A 17783-nucleotide genomic window follows, 5' to 3' on the forward strand; every position below is an offset into this window, starting at 1 on the left:
GAAATAGCAAACCAGCTATCCACATAAACTGCTCAGGAAAGCCATTCACAAAAGAACTACATGCTGTAGAATTCCTTTTATATGAAGCCCACGAACATGCAAAGCAAGACAGAATAGTAGTGGTGGTGGTTGTAGGGGGACATGGTTGGAAGGGGCACAAAGAAGCTCTCTCGGGTATTGGATATATTCTATATATATTGATCACATCAAATTGTACCTTTGGCTCTCGAACATTTTACTATGCTGTATCTCTGAAGTCTTTATTTTTTAATTCCTTTAAAGAAAAACCTTAGAAGCCTAAAAATCTCAACACAGCTCGTTTTGCCCTTGTCAAGGCTACAAAGCCTCTAAGAAACAAATATTTAGGGGCTATCGCCAAGCCTTTCTTCCCCTAATTTGCCTCACTCCCAACCCACTCGTAGGTCAATCATCTCCCCAAGGGTACTTCTACATCTGATCACAGAGATTAAAGATAACCTGTAAAAGAACAATCCAGAGGACAAAGATACCTGAGAATATCATATTCATAATAAACAAGCTTCAGGGTCCTTCTTTCACCAAACCAAAAGTAAGCTCCCAAAAGGAAATTTAAAAGAAACCCTACTGTAAACAACCTTTTGATCATCACCTTGTATATAACCTTCTATATTGCTCTGGTTCATGACCTGTATCTAAACATCTTCATTGAATTTCCATTGTAATTGTATTCTGAACAGGGTAAAATGATAGAAAATTGGTTTATCTAGATTTCAGCTAACTCTCTTACTGAGGGTTATCTTTTTTTAGTGAAAAACCATCACATATTAAAAGAGTCCAGAGAAGGACTTTAAAAAAATGTCTTCCCTTTCTCACTTTAAAATGAAAATATCCAGGGAAAAATAAAAAGAAAACGTATTTATTACAACTGGCTGTTATATTAAGTCGCACAAAATGAAATACTGCACCATGAGCAGTTCGTTGGTATTGCAGGTTATTGGTCAGGTGGAGTTCAGAACGGTAAGGAGGCACCGCATTAAGATAGCACACCACATACACAACATGCAATCAGCAAGCGCATTACTTCGGATATTTCACTTCAGTAAAAAGAGGAAACAAAGTCATGTCAAGGAAAGTGCTGCAAGGAAGTGAAGCTGTCTCCTTTCTTCATTTTTTTTTAAAAATTATTAATAAACAATTAAATTTAAAGATCTTCACGGATACTTTAGCTTGTAGCAGAAATCCTACAACATAAAAGTCACTTGAAAGGTTTGTATTCTTTTACCACTTTCCTAGTTTTAGTTAACTGAAAAAAGAAAAAAGATCTGCAGAAGGAACTGAAAGTATCTAAAGGACTATCACAGGTCATATCTAAGGAGCAAAAAAAAAACCCAACAAAACACTCAGGGTTGCACAAAACTACCGAGTAGCTAGCTTTGAGCGGTTAGTCGTTTAGGTATTTTCACTTCTTTTTAAAAAAACCTGGCTTGTAGGGGTGAGGGAACGGAGTTAGGCACCGCCGGGTAAATGCGGAGGGTGCTCTTGGTGAATATGCAATCCTAGGGCCATGGCACCCGACCGGTTCCGGGAAGAAGGGGCCGGGACGAGAGGGGCTGAAGAAAAAAGCGACGCCAGGAGAAACTCACTTTTGAAAGGCACTTTCCGGTTACAAAGCACTCTCACATGCTTTATCTCATCGGACACAGTATCCTTTCTGTTGGCCTCGAGCGTCTACGGATGTAAAAGGCCCAACATGAACGTAGGCCCTCTTCAAAACCGAGATCCACGGAAGCCCTCCTTCCTCATCCATTCCCGCTGCTCCGCATCTCGCGGCCGCGCGCACCCCCTCGGCGTCCGCGGGGCGCGCACGTCACTCGCCCGCTGCCAATCGGAGCCCAGCAGGTCAACCTCTCCTCCGGGGGCACCCAGCGCCGCCCCCTCCAGCCCGCCGCGGGACCCAGGCCGCGACGCCCGCTGGCCGCTTCCGCTCTCGGCGCAGGCGCGAGAGCTCGGCCGGAGAACGGCGCGGGCTGGGAGAGGAGTGGACGCTGCTGGCAAGGATGGTGCTGGAGAGCGTGGCCCGCATCGTGAAGGTGCAGCTCCCGGCGTATCTAAAGCGGCTTCCTGTCCCCGAGAGCGTTACCGGGTTTGCCCGGCTCACAGGTAATCCCCGCCTTCGGCCAGTCCCCATGCTTGCAAGTTGCCCAAGGTGGGAGTGGGGGGTGGTCTAAACCTCCCCGGGCCAAGGGGTGGGGCGGGGCTTAGCGTGTGGCGCGTTACCCCGTGACCCTGTGCGCAGAGGGTGGGGGCGCGCGCCGGCGCAGCCGCCGTGGAGCGCAAGTGATTCCTCCTCTCGTCCTTGTCCTAATGGCTCTTCCGTGTCCTTTCGTGATGGGAGACCAGGTTTTTGTAGAGAAAGTGCTGAGTTGGTAGCGGGCCTATATCTTTCATCTCTCATCGCTTGCCGCAGTGTGCTTGTTTATCTTAAAGTAGGATAAGTCATCGTTATCTAAGGCTCTGTGAATCAGGCATTCCCAGCTCTCAGCGGGATTCTAACCCACAGCGTGTGAGTGTTTGGGGGTGGGGGGGCGGGAGAGAAGCACAGTCATACACGCAATATGTGTATGGCAGTTTTATTCGGTAGCAAAATTGGAGACTAACCTCCACTCCCATAGGGAAGCCTTGAGCTACCCCGGGGGCATTTGAGGTCAACTCCATTACTGTGGGCCTGGAGGTAGTTAAGGTAACGAGTTGAGGAAAGATAAGTTAGCCAGAAGGTGTTCAAAGGCTAGTACGATGGACCAAATGTTAGATAAGGAAATTTAATGAATATATGTAACATTCTGTTTTTAAGATCCCTTCTTAAAAAAAAAGAACCCACAACTCAGGATTTTACATCTAAAGGACGAAAATTTCCATAATGCAGTCAACACTTGGAAGAATTTGTAGGGTTTTGGGTGTTACAGTGTAAGCGGGATATTTGTCAATCAGACTGAGACTAGGATGGTAAGGGGGGAAGAAAACCATATTGATTCGGCAAACTTTGCACGCATAGGTCCTGAATGTCAGGGAATGAAACATGAATTACGATAATTTTGAGATAAATAGGGTTGCTTAGCCTGGAGCATTCTGGAGCTCTATGGTAGCTGACATGAAACAGCATTTGGAAGGCTTACTGGTGGAAGAAGAATAGATTTATTCTGTGTGGACCAAAAGACAGAACTAGGACCAAATTAGTGAAAATTATTTGGACATAGAGTTCAGCCCCAACACACAGAAGGCTTCTGTTTGGTTGTTTTTTTGTTTTTTAAGATAATACTATCCCTAAAGAAGGGATAGTATTTAAAAGAAAAAAAAAAAAAGGCAGAGTCGGGTAGTAGACAGATTTAGATGAGGTAAATTAGATGACATTCCAAACCTAGAGATTCTTTGAATTATGGCTTAGTAGGAAGCATGTAATTGAATAGAAAGCATGGTAATTGAATAATTAACATTAAAAGAAACATCTAAACATCATAATCAGCATAAAAGTAACAAAATGAGAAAAAATGTTTCAAGTATTTAGAAACATCAAAATCTTCTTTTGATCCTATTATTCTGATAGATTTTCTGCCGTTCTACAAAATTTTGACTTTTTTTCCCTTTATCATTGCTTTTACTTTAGTACTTTCCATATTTTAATATATTCCTTATCTTTTTGTAACAACTATATAATCCTGTTTTAGACTAACATCACGGTAGGCCTAACCATTCCCCTGCAGCTGGAAATTTGGAATGTTTGTGCATATATAGATTTTATTCATAATGTTCAGTGGTTAAGTAGCCCTATACCAGTTGTTAGGGGTTTCTTTTTCTCCTTTAAATTATACCTTTGAACGTATTCACCAAAATGGTAATACCAGGTCAGAAGAATATGATTGTTTTGTGACATTATTTCCCACTTGTCAATTTATATTAATAATTTGCCCAAATTAACTGCCAAGTTTTTAACGGGAAAGAAAGGAGTCCCCTTACTCCTACCCCAGTCCAGTATAACCTGAATTTTGTGTGTTGATTCCAATGGTGGCTGGTTTTATATTATATTCATATATATATATATATATATGAATATATATATATATATTCAATTTTCTGTAAATAGAGTGTGGTTGGAACAGATAGAAAGTATATAATTTGAGTGGCTAGATTTTAGAAGCATATTTTTTTTTCTTGAAAATCTCCACTGTCAACAAATATTTAATTCCTGTTAAAGGCATTAAGGAACCTCAGCCTACACCTTTTCTCCCTTAAATCAGTAACAGAGTAACTTCCTCTTAAAGTGAGGACTGATGCTCAGAAATAGTGACAACTCTGATAAATATCTTAAAAACATGCACCTAAGTTCCATTACAATGTGTCTGTATTTTAGTTCTCATTGTATTGCTTATTAGGAAACATGTTTGTAATAACTGTTTTATGAACAAATGAGGTAGTCTCTTTCATACTGGACAAGGACAATATAACAGTTGCAGAATTTGTTTTGGAGCACCATGGAATAAAATTCTCACTGACCAATTTCCACTCTGAGTCTTCCCTTCAGAATAGATTGTAATAGCTAACTACATTTATCTGTCTTGATTGAGCTACTTATAGAATCCATACTTAGACTTTTGTTGAAATAACCTAGAAGATCACTTTTCAGCAAATGTTTAAAATGTCTAGGAAACCAAAAGTGTTTTCATTTTCTATCTGAAAATTAGAACAAAGTTACCGCTTACATTATTGCCTGTTTTTTCTTCCCTATTTTCATCTAGTGGTTTTTTTTTTAAAGCAGTTTGTTCTCTCATGATGACTCTGCATTCTTAGTAAACACTTGGAGATCCTTAATCACCATACAGTATTTACAGACAGTCCTTATCTATCAGAAACAACTTATCTATTTTTGTTTAGGTCACATGTTTAACAGTGAGTCTCTTTTAAGATAAATTTGTATAATTCCGCCCTTTGGAAGTGTAGTCTATTCTAATTCTTTGACCTTTAAAAAAGCTTTCCCTGTTTAGAATAGAACAAAATCTTCCTATTCAAAAGTCATGAGCAGTTTACTTCTAGATTTAAAAGCTTGCTATGAAACTTTGAATATAGTAGCTCTTCCCTCCTTGACCCTGTTTGCTTCTTTGAAACTTAACGGTTTTGCTCCTAAAGATAAAGCAGTGAATCCCAAGACAGTATCTTTTCCATAGTAGCACAAACATGTCAGAGCTGACAGCTTTAAAGGCATTAGCTCTGTTTATCCAGAAAGGGCCAATTTTGAGCGAATAATTTGGAAGTGGAAAAGGGTTGAAAACCTATGTCCATAAGAAGACTTCTACAAGCATATTTATAGCAGCCTTATTTTTAATAGCCCCAAACTGGAAGCAACCAAAATATCTATCAACAGGAGAGTGGATAAACAAATTATGGTATATTCAGAGTGGAATACTGGTTAGCAATAAAGGGATGAATTATGGATCCACTGGATGAATCTCAAAAACTTTATGTTGAGTGAAAAAGCTTTGGTTGTAGACATCAGTGGTGGGAAGATAGACTAGAAAGGGATAGGAGAATACTTTCTTGGGTGATGGAGTATTTTGCATGTTTTTACATTTTCAGTGGAGGCTACTGGGGTATATTTGTCACAGCTCAGAGCTAAACACCTAAGATTTGTTTTATTTTATTGTATGTAAAATGTACCACAATTTTTTTTTTAAGAAATGGAACAAAAAGTGAGTTTTCTCAGTAGAGATATATAAGAAATTATTAAGTTCAAACTAGAAAGTTGCATTTATTAATATGTAAATAGAGATTATTTCTAAAACATCAAAGAATTTTATCTTAAAAAGCTGTTTTTGAGAATTTGGGAAAATAGTTACATAGTTCCTGTAGGACTATAAAAGCTTTTTCCCTCTTCCTAGTTAGACCAACTCTACTTAAGTCAGTGTAATTAAAGAATTAAAGATTATACCAGCCTTTGTGGAGAACAATTTCGGTCTCATGAAAACATTTTCTGCCATCTGACTACTTTGCAGTGTAAAATTTCTCAAGTCATCAGGTATTTATTAAGTACTTGGTCAAGGAAGTGTTCTAGATACCAAAACACTGTTCTACTCATAATAGTGAATGGAAAAAAGGTCTTTAAATTGATCATTAATTTCATTTTATTGGCCTTTGGTCCTGAACAGTCTGTATTAGATTTTAAGTGGTAATAGTAAAACCGTCCCTTGAAAATATTTTACTTTCCTCTTTTTACAATTCAGAAATAGAAATCATTTCTGTGTCTTACCTACCAAGAAAATATGTTACTAAATTTATCAGCAACCATGTTCCCAACATTATTTTAATAGTATCAATATATGCCACCTTTTGAGAAGGCAAAAGTCTGACCTAGTTTCTTAGAATATAATTCCTCATTGAGATCTGTGTGTGTCTGTGTGCTTTTACAAATGATAAAAACATACTATTTGTTTATATATCTTGGTCAGGAATAGGGTGTGATAGGTAGCCTGTCTTTATAAAAGTTTGAATCTCTCCTGTCTTAAACTGAATTCTATTTCTCTGAGGAGATACTTTCTTTTAACAGTGTCTAACTTTCAGGAAATTCACCTTAAAACTGCTTGCTACTCACGTTGCTTTGAAATGTTCTTTTCTGTGTAGATTTTGTTTCTCTGATGGTACCGGTTGTTTCACTCTACCTTCTTAGTCTGTTGTTTATCTTAATAGTGGGAAGTAGAATATTACAAAACACATTTAGAACTCCTCTTGGTATTTTAGTATTAGTGTGGTCTGGTTTTTCTTTTTTTAACTTAGAAACAGGTGTTTTAAAAAAATTGGAAACAGGAAAATTTCACTGGTAGAGGAAGAAGGTCTTAAGTAAAAAAAAAATTTTTTTTTGAAATAAAGGAAAAATTTTAAGGAAATTTAAGCCTTTTACATTCAAATGAGTAAGCAAAATGTTGCCTAAATGGGTACCTTTTTAGTGGATTGAATGTTGAGGTCAGCCAGTTCCATGTACTTGACTTAATTATAGCCAAAAATACCTACACCCCACGCTCTACAGCCCTTGATCTCTCACACTATTATCTTCTACTCCTGGCTTGTCTAGTTCATAATTTTTCATGGACACACCTCCCTGCCTTAAATGAAACAGAGCTCTCCCTGAGGGAGTCACTTCCCCTGCCAGTAGCTCTGTCAGTGGTATCTTTTCTTTCTCTATCTTTCCTTGTCTTTCTGGGTTGAGGGGGCAGAGAGAGTTGGTATCTTTTAGTCTCTGCAGAGCAGCTTCCACACTGGACTATTACACTGTTTGAAAGAAAGCTATGACTTGTGCCGTCCACCAGTATCCCTAATTTTTTGCTGGTAACTATTGACCTTTAGTTTCTCCCTTATATTCTTTAAGGATGTCAACACCTCATCTTTTCCTCTTTCTTCTACAACACTACACTGGTCTTTTCCTGCTTAAAATTGCTCTTCTTATGTTCTGTTTTGTTTTTAAATTAGAGACCAGTATCTCCATCCATCCAATGAAACCAGAAATCTGGGAATCATGAAGGAGCCTCACTTCCTGTTTTTGATCACTCACCCAATCCTGTTGATTTTACTTCCTGAGTTCGTGGTTCTTAAGTTTCAAGGCGAGTGCAGATTGATCACAGACCTACTCAGTGTTCCCAGTGAAAGCATCAGACTATCTCCTCAAAAAATGCATGCACACATACACTGTTCAGGCAGTTTTAGGGACTCCATGCGTTGTCCTCTTTACTTTAATGGCCACTGCCTAGTATAAGTTTGCATGATTTTGGGGGGGATTATTTCAGTGATTTCTAACATTGTCTGCACACTACCAGCCCTCTCTGCTCCGACCTCTGTCTCTCCACCAGTCCATCTTCTGTCTGATACCATAATTCCATCTGATTTCATAAATGAATAGCTTTCCATTGACATTAATATTCAGAGATATCAATGGTTCCCTTTTATGTACAGAGTAGATTATTACCTACCTGTTGATTTTTTTTATTTTAAGATTTTATTTATTCATTTGACATGGAATGAGAGAGAGAGCACAAGCAGGGGGAGCTGCAGGCAGAAGGAGAGGAAAAAGCAGGCTCCATCCCAGGACCTGGGATCATGACCTGAGCCCAAGGCAGACGCTTAAGCGACTGAGCCACCCGGGCGCCCCCCCCTTCCCCCGTTGAATTTTATCATCTGGCACCTGATCACCTCTACAGTCCCTTTCCTACTTCATCATATTCCAGCAGTATTGCGGTGCTTACTTTTCACGCACCTCCTATCTCTGTGCCTCTTCCTTTGCTGTTTCTTCTGTGTGAAATGTAGCCCCTCCTTCCATAAGCCTGTGGACTCCTATACTCTTACTCATCTTTCAGAAACCTGGTTAGGTGCCAGATCCTCTCTGTAAAGTCTCCTCATCCCTACAGAGTTAATCATGTCTTCTGTACTGCTTATTTATAATTGCACATACTATACAGTACTGTAATCCTTTTTTATAGATCTGTATTCCTTACTAGATGAAAAGCTTCTTTGGGGTAGGGACTGTGTCTTGTAATTTTTGTATCTTCACCTGTCATATCACCTAATCTGTGAGGTTTTATATTTCTTGAGGGTGCTTAAAGTTTTTTTCTTAAATATTTTAAAAAGAATTTTTGTCCGTTAACTTACACTGTTATCATTCATAAGCCTTGAACAAAGGCAAACAAGTGCATACCTAATGGCAGTTACCTTAAATACCAGTTTAATGGAGTACAGACTCAATTCAGTTAAAATTCATTGAAGTCTTGGCTTGTATAAGTCTCTGTTAGAGGACAGAGAGTGGGTGAGGAGACCAGTATTTACATAACTGTAGTTTCAGAATGCATTAGTAGCTTTCTTTTGCATAGTGCTCAATGGTTTTTACAGAGTGGTTTCCAACTTCATTTGTTCATTCTTGCCAACAGTTCAATGAAGTTAGAAGTTTCTTTACGTGTACTCTTCCTTGTGCCTTCAAAGTTTTTTACTCAAGTCTTTGAGCCCCCAGCTTTTCTTTTGGGTCTTGACTTAAAGATCTTTCTTCCCTTCCTGTCTCCTTTACCTAAAGTGGCAGTCTACTGCTTTGCCCCTAGGATAGTCTCTTTCTTTTATCATCCTGTTTGTTTCCTTCATAGCTCTTATTATAGTCTAATTATCTTGCCTTTTTATTTGTTTACTTGTTTGTGGTTATATCCTCCTCTAAAATGTGTACCCTATGAAAGTAGGGACCTTATTCATCAGCCTGAATCCCCAGCACCTAATGCAATATTTGGGATGTGGTGGGTACTTGTTGAACAAATGATTGAGTTATGTTGTTCTGATTTTTGGACCAAAGAAACCCAATTCTGAGTATATGAAAATCTGGATTTATACAACAGATAAACTGTGAATTCGTTAGGTATTGAAATCCTGCTCTTGTGTCAGGCACTGTCCTGAGAGCACTGGGTACATAGAGACAAATAGGAAAGCCGCTACACTTGGATTAGCACGTTGTCTCCACGTTATGGGTACTTACTGTATAGTAAAAAACTAAAAAGGAATTATTTAAGAATAGCAAAGAGATCAGATTTCTTAATTCAGTAATATCTATTAAGTACATAAATTGACGAGAGAACTCAGAAAGAGGGGATTGTACAAGAGCCAACTTGTTAGAGTGATGGAAATACCATGTATTTTGCTTTAGGTGGTGTTTATAGGTCTATATAGTTGTAAAAACTCATCAAATTTAACACTTAACTCAGAGCTCAACAGGCTAAAGTATAAATTAGGACTCAATATAAAATAAGTTGAAGCAAGCATTATTTAGGCACTGAGGATATAGTGGTGACCTAGACAAATAAGGTGTCTGCTTTTGTATATCTTACATTGATTGGGGGACACGATGGATGGATGTAGCCATTAAAATTCATGTTTCCAAATGACGCTAAGAAATTGGGAAATGTTCCTCATATAAAGTGAAAAAACTAAGATATGGACTGTATATACAACATGGTCTCAATTTTGGCTTTTGAGTATTTAAAACGTATATTTACAGAGCAAAAATACCAAAAGTAAAATGTTACCAACTCTTGACTGAAAGGATTAAAGTTATTTTTTATACTTTTCTAAATTTTGTAAAATAAATGCTATTTTTGATAATTCTTAACAATAAAAATAAAAAATATACTGTACAAAATATACATTATACCTAACAGGAGATGATAGTTTTCCCCTCAGAATATCTAAAATATCTGTGATAGCTCAACATGTATCAAGCAGGTTCATAGGAAATAGCTATTCTTAAAATTTTTTTTAATTTCTTGTTTGATTTTTCTGTATTTCATATTTCACTAAAAATATATTTGCAGTGATTTAATTATATTATATTAAAATATATTTAAAGTGATTTAATTAAGCTTCATAGGCTGTTATTTTTCTTTATTATGCTTTTCTATAGTTAAATTGAAGTTTATCACCTTCAAAAAGTTGATTGCACTCAGAGTGTTGTATCAATTATTACTTTGTTGTAGGAGATAATAGTACTTTTTATTACCATATTACCACAGAGTAATGTTTTACTGAGGAATTAAGTATGTTGAAAGAACAACATTTTCGGAAGTAGATTTTTTTAAAAGTATTAACGCCATTTATTCTCAGATTTGTGGGCTAGGACAGGAAATGCTAAACTTAGGAATCTAAGTACAGTTTTCATCTTTAAATTCTTATTTATTTACTTTTTGACTTTGAGTCATTTAACCTCTCATGACTTTTTAATTTTGTAATATACAGAATAATATTTAAAGTTACTCTACATTTAATAAGCATTTACTGAATAACTACTACTTCAAAATATTTTACTGGGTGTTGGGGTCAATAAGCAATGTCAGACATTCATTGCCAAATCTAGAAGATAAGTGTAAATAAATAATTACAGTACTGTGTGGTGAGTGAGAAAGGGACTGACATTTATGTTCTGCATTCATTCATTTAAGTCATTCATAAAACACCTATGAGGTATCTACTTTGTGTCAGGGAGAGTAGTAAGGACATAGCTACTTTTCTTACAGGCTTATGAGTCAGTTTTATAAGCAGATAACAGACAGTGGTGTGATAAAAGAAGCATGAGCAAAAAGTGTTTGGAAGTACAGGAGGAAGTGATTGATTTTGCTTTGTGAAATCAAGGAAGACTTCTGGAGAAGGCAATATTTGACCCTAATCTTGAGGGGTCTACACAAATTAGTCCAATGGACTAGAGGTCAAAAGACAGGAGTTCCTTAGGCAAAGAACACAGGAAGGCAGCTACTAGGTAGTAGTAGTAGCTTTGGGTGGCTTCAAGTATGTAAGAGATGGGTGCTGAAGCTGTCAAAGCAGCCATGCCATGCTATAGAGATGTTGCTTTATTGAAACAATGGTTTATAGCAGTGCCATCCAAAAAACATGATGGAAATGATCTCTGGGCTGTCAGCTATAGTAGCTACTGGTACTGTGTCACTATTGAGCTGGTGATATGTAACTAGTTTGTCTTGGAAATTGAATTTTGAATTTTACTTAATTTTAATGTATTTAAAGTTAATAGCTGTATGTGTATATTAACCATGTTTTTTATTTTCTATATTTTATGATACTTTGACATCTTGGGGCCAAGAATAACCTGCACCTTCCCAGGAGTAGCTAATTCCTAGAGATAGTAAACAACCTGCCTCTGAACACACTTTTCATATGCAAACCAACCACCTCCTTTATCTCCCTCTCACATAGCACCCAGTATTTCTCCTGCCCTAATCACCCAGGGCGAAGTACTAGACAACTAGGGACTACCGCAGTAGCCCAGAGCCCACAGAAATTATTCCTTCGCCTTTTCCATGGAAACCACAATAAAGATTTGTGCTGGTGCTTTCCTTTTGCCTTCCTCCTGACCAAACCTGGTACTTAACCTATGTGGCCCTGTGTGGCATGGTGTACCCCTTCTTGGGAATTACAAACAATAAACCTTTCTTTCAAGGTAGTTGTCTCCTTGTCTGTCATCTTACCATACCTGGTTAAAATAAAATCCCAGGTACAAATCAAAGCAGTGCGGCTAGTGGCTACTATATTCGACAACAGCTGATCTATAGATAGACCCCTTCTCCCCAAGAAACAGTTCTTTTCATTTCCAGAACTTTAATTCATTCAAAGAATCTATATGGAGTGTCTGCACTTTGGTTATGAGAATAAAACAGCCAACGTGACAGGCAAGGTCCTTGTCTTTACAGAGCTTCATTCTGGCAACTAAAAAATTATATCCCCAAAGATTTCAACTATATACTGTTATCAAATTGAGTTGGCAATATTTTTCCAAAGGAGTTGCTACCAATCTCCATACTCTATTAATAAAAGTTATTTATTATGTATCTTCTTTGTGCTAGGCACTGTTAGGTTCTATACACATAGTATATAAATAGGTTGTTTCATTTAGAGCTCATAACAAACCTTTGGCATGGTGTTGTATCAAAGGTAGTTTCATTTTAGAAGAATTGGTATAAGGCCAGTCTTTTCTTTTAATACTTGAATAGTAAGAACAATTATCTCTGGGAGTAGTTTTACCAAGAGAAGAACAGATAAAATTTTAAATCTGTTAGATTTGATTCGTGGTGATTGAGAACAGGTTATGGATTTATTGTCTTGCACTAAACCTGCTTATTAAGCTGTAGTTTACCCACATGAAAAATGGGAATAATAATGGTACCTACCAAATATAGCTGTTTGAACTAACACAGCTTAACAGAGTTAAATAAGGTAATACAATTGTACTCTTAGGGTAGTCTGTTAACATTAATTAGCATGCCTTGGCACATAATCTTTAGTTTTTCTTTTTTTCTTGACTAAGCTATTTCTACACAGTGCTTAGCAAGATATCAGGTAAGCATCCAGTGAAGATTGTCAAAGGATAACATTTTAAGAACAAAGGATTCTCTGCAGAAGCATGGCACTAGCCAGCCAGCATTTGATGAATGCATGCTGAAATGTTTATCTTGGTTTCCTCATGTGTTTGTCTTCATAGATCTAGGGACCATTTTATTTACTTATATTCCCTAACCCCCCCCCCCCAAGACAGTACTCCTAAGGCATTTAATGACCACTTAGGGAATAAGATGTATCTAATAATGAGAACATTCAGTGTATGAAAATTTCAATTAGTTCTTTAAAATAATAGCTTTTAGACAACATTTCTTAAGGAATCACTATGTCTTACCAAAAATGTAAATTAAAGCACTGAAGACATGTTCTGTCTGAAATCCTAAATCAAGGGTAAAAATATTCATTCTTGGGTATTTTGTTATGTGATTTTTTTTAAAGAGCACATGGACAAGCCGGAGGACAGGGAGAAGCAGGCTCCCCACTGAACAAGGAGCCCATGTGGGGCTTGATCCCAGCACCCTGGGATCATGACCTGAGCTGAAGGCAGACGCTTAACCCATTGAGCCACCCAGGCGCCCCTGTTATATGATTTTAGACATGGCAGAAATGTTTTCTAAACCTATAAAATATATCACTTTTGTTTGTAATTGTGGTGATCATTATTCCTGTAATGAAAACAAAGATAAACACAAATATACTTAGTGTGAGGATAATGAAATAGGATATTTGACACAGGATCTATTTCTCAAAGTTATGTGTCCCAGTTTTACAAGTCTTAAGTTAGCCCACAGATAAAACAAGGTGGTCTCAGGTATAGGTGGCTTGTTGTGTTACTTATACATAGTGTTATATAGGTAAGTTAGTTTTGAGATTAACGTGAAAAGTAAAGAATAGGTAAAGAGTAAGCTCAAGGATGACACGTGCTGTTTGAGCTCTGTTATGAGAGGGCTGCACACTGTTAAATCCGTACGTGTTCAGTTTCAGAATGGCTTCGATTACTGCCTTTCCTCGGTGTACTTGCACTGCTTGGCTACCTCGCAATTCGTCCATTCCTTCCGAAGAAAAAACAACAGAAGGATAGCTTGATTAATCTTAAAATACAAAAGGAAAATCCCAAAGTGGTGAATGAAATAAACATTGAAGATCTGTGTCTCACCAAAGCAGCTTACTGTAGGTGTTGGCGTTCTAAGACGGTAAGATGTGCACTCACATGTACTCTTAACACCATGCAGTTAAAGTTGTTCTGCTTCTTAAAATCATCAGTTTTGAGGTTCTGGGAGATGAACGGCTTTTCCACAGGGTTCAGTACTGAAAATCTATATGCCTAAGTTAAAGTTTGCATTTTATGATGGATACTTACCTACATTAGAAATGTTACAGCAGCAAGGAAGGATAGAAATCTGATGCTTCAGAGCTGATGTCTGCCACTGATAGTATGACTTTGGTTGGGCAGGTTACTTAATCTTTAATCTCTGATGTTCAGGGTTTTATTTTTTCCCTGATAATATGTTACCATCATAGACATTTTTTAGGATTTAGTGAGATGCTGTATGTACAGTACCTTATATATAGATGAGCTTATAAATGGCACCTGTAATTATGGATGACTTTTAATGTGGAAATAATAAGGAGTATGGAGTGATGAATATTATAAGTAGCTAGTGAGATCTGTTTTCTTCCAGTACTATGATCATAGGTTATTTGAAGTTTTAAGTACGGTAGTGTTCATCACAACATTTTATATATTTTGTAATAGCAAAGTTTTGGATCTGATAATGGAAATGATTAAAGCATGGTATAATACAAATTATGGGATATTAGGAAGCTATTACAAATCATGTTGTTTTTTTTTAAATATATTTTTTTAAAGATTTTATTTATTTATTCATGAGAGACGGAGGGAGAGAGAGAGAGAAGCAGAGGGAGAAGCAGGCTTCCCGCTGAGCAGGGAGCCCGATGCGGGACTCGATCCCAGGACCCCGGGATCATGACCTGAGCCGAAGGCAGATGCTTTAACTATCTGAGCCACCCAGGCGCCCCATACAAATCATGTTTTTAAAGACATGAGAGCATGATGTAATTAATAAGAAAGCACAGTACAGTATGATCCCAATTTTGTTTTTTAAAAAAGGAATACACATTGTAAAGGCAGAAGAAAAATAGATCAAAATTATGATTATTGTAACTTATGAGTGAATTTTTTTAAATGCATTTTTAAATTTCAAAAATTTTATAATATGTGTGAGTTTTATAGTAAGAAAACATGAAGTAATGTATTTTGAATTTAAGTTGCAGTCAACTCTTGAACAACGTGACGGTTGGGGCAGCCACCCCCTGCACGGTCAAATCTGGGTATAATTTTTGGCTCTAAAACTTAATAGCCTACTGTTGACCAGAAGCTTTACTGATGATAACTCAGTTAACACATACTTTGTATGTTAGATGTATTACGTACTTTATTGTAAGCCTGAGAAAAAAATAAGAAATTTTCTCTTCCTGTGGTAAGAAAACCATAAGGAAGAGAAAATTCATTTACAGTACTGGACTGTGTTTATTGAAAAAAAAAATCCACAGTTAAGTGGACCCGCACAGTTCAAACCTGTGTTGTTCAAGGGTCAACTGTACATTCTTTTCTAATTTAAATAAATGAAGAGGTGAGCTCTAATTTGGGGTTCCACAGAGAACAAGGGCTTTTTTTGATCCTCCTTTAAACCTGTTTTGTTGACTCTTGGAATAATTCAAGATAAAATAAAATCTATGTCAAATAATACATTATTTAAAATCATTAGATTTGCTGTGAGATTCGAATGAGTTAGGTTAGATGCAGAATATACATTACTCCGGAAAGCTATCTGATGATTTTTTTTTTTTGAAAGTTATGTACTTCTTTATAAGAGCATTTCACAAATATTCCTACCTATTAAATCATTTTTAAAATAACACTTGTAATTCTTTTTCCTTTCTAGTTTCCTGCCTGTGATGGTTCACATAATAAACACAATGAATTGACAGGAGATAATGTGGGTCCACTAATACTGAAGAAGAAAGAAGTATAATAGTAATGACTTAGGATTGAATTTAGTTGTGTGCTGTAAAATCTTATAACAATATTTTTTCATTCTTTGTGTGTAGATCTTTCAAGTGGTGGTCTTAATTATTGCTACTGGTTGAGTAATTATTTCTGCCAATTTATTTTCTTGCTACACTACTGTTTATATTTGATACTTTGTATATTCAAACAGTCATTTATATAGAAATTAAATTGTACAACCCTTTCATTCTTACTTCAAAGACTTAATGTATCTTCCTAAATAAAACCAACACTCTTGGTTTTAACTGAGAAAAATCTGTTTTTGACAATGGGTCCAAAGCTATTCCTTTGGATATCAATATTTTCTATAGAATCTACATTTAAAGTTTTTCTCCCTACATATACTATTAAATATATTATTTTTCAGTCCCCTTCTGTTTTGATCATTTGAAGTGATTTTTCCTCTTGGCCGTCCACACTCCTTTCTTTTCAGATCAATAAGAAAAATACTGCTCTCAAGAACTACTTGAGTTTTTAAAGAGATAAATGCTTTGCTTTATAAAGACTGTGTCTAATAAGTGTGAATATCCCAATTTCAGAAAAGACATGAACTGGATATAGAAAGTTCCAAAAAGGAACAGTTATTTACATTATAAAAATTTTACTTTACAAAAGGCTTGTGTTTGTTTAGGTGTGTTTTGTAAAAGTATCTTGAACTCTTTGACTCAGTGACAGGGTGGGATGGGGTGGCAAGAATACTTATACTAAACTCCTGAGCTGCTGCAGTTTGAAGGTTAATTAGAAATAAACATAAAATATATCTGAATTCATATTAAAATGATAAATCAGTGTTCAAAATCATATACATTTTTTCTCTTTGTAACAGTGTAAGCCAATAAAAGATAAAATACAAAAAAGTTGCAAAATAAACTTACTGGAGAATCTTTAAAACTTTTAGAATTTTTTAGCCTGAGTCTATTTAGTTTTATTATATATTATAGTTCTTACATTAATAGCTGTCCTTACGTCTGTCTATGAAAGGTACAATCCTTTCAGTTTACTGTGTCTTTTTTATATAGAAAGAAGGTACAGGAGGCAGACATATTTAATTCTCCCAATAATAATCAAAGCTAAAAGCACGTGTATACACGAGACCCTGCACTAAGTCCAGTACCTAGATTTGTAATTTATTACATGTAATGTCAGTAGGTTCTATTGTGTGATCTTTGATCTTGACTCTTGTGACCAACAGCGGGAATTTTAAAGTTAGAGTTAGAAATGTAATTGTGATTTTGAGAAGTTTTACAAGGTGTATGTACAAAATAGTTAATCTTTCCTCATGTGCGAAGAGGGAGAAATGTACCACTGCTGTCACCATGGCTCTGGATGTTCTTTCTTACAGCCTTCTCTTTGACACTCTTAAGGGGCTTCGCTGTCAGATGAAGCAATTATTTTTCCATAAGTGATCACAAGACTTTGGGAAAAATCCTCCTTACCAAAAGTTTGAATCTCCATGGTCTGTGGTCATGAAATGCTTTTCTTTAAAATTATTTAGTGCAGCACAACAACATGTATATTCTAGTGGTTCCCAGACTTAGATTTCACAGGAGAAGGTAAAATTTCCTAAAAATGTGGAGACTAAAATGAAATTATCAACTTTAAATTTTGTCAACTAAACATATATAAAGAATTGAAAACTAATGATCTCATAAAAGGTAACTTTAACAGCCAAAAGTATATGGGCTATACTCTCAGGATAGTTTTTGCTCCCCACATTTTCAATTTTTAAAATATGTTAAAGAGCTGTGTCCAAATATTTTCCTACCTGTGCAGATTTTTCAGAAGCCTCGGGCTGCTAGCAAGCTGT

The 17783-nt window shown here is 36.5% G+C and overlaps 1 protein-coding gene across 1 annotated transcript; it reads left to right on the forward strand.

Annotated features, from left to right (window-relative positions):
- Positions 1-1876: 1876 nt before the first annotated feature.
- CISD2 (CDGSH iron sulfur domain 2) lies at positions 1877-16867 on the forward strand. The gene is made up of 3 exons (XM_025873529.2): positions 1877-2139; positions 13864-14078; positions 15852-16867. The coding sequence occupies exons 1-3, from the start codon at positions 2037-2039 to the stop codon at positions 15939-15941; spliced, it is 408 nt and encodes a 135-aa protein (XP_025729314.1). The 5' UTR covers positions 1877-2036; the 3' UTR covers positions 15942-16867.
- The last annotated feature ends 916 nt before the right edge of the window (positions 16868-17783 follow it).

The sequence above is a fragment of the Callorhinus ursinus genome, unplaced genomic scaffold, assembly GCF_003265705.2.
Source record: "Callorhinus ursinus isolate GAN/ISIS: 27379988/994484 unplaced genomic scaffold, GSC_fseal_2.0 scaffold4, whole genome shotgun sequence".
Lineage (NCBI taxonomy): Eukaryota > Metazoa > Chordata > Mammalia > Carnivora > Otariidae > Callorhinus > Callorhinus ursinus.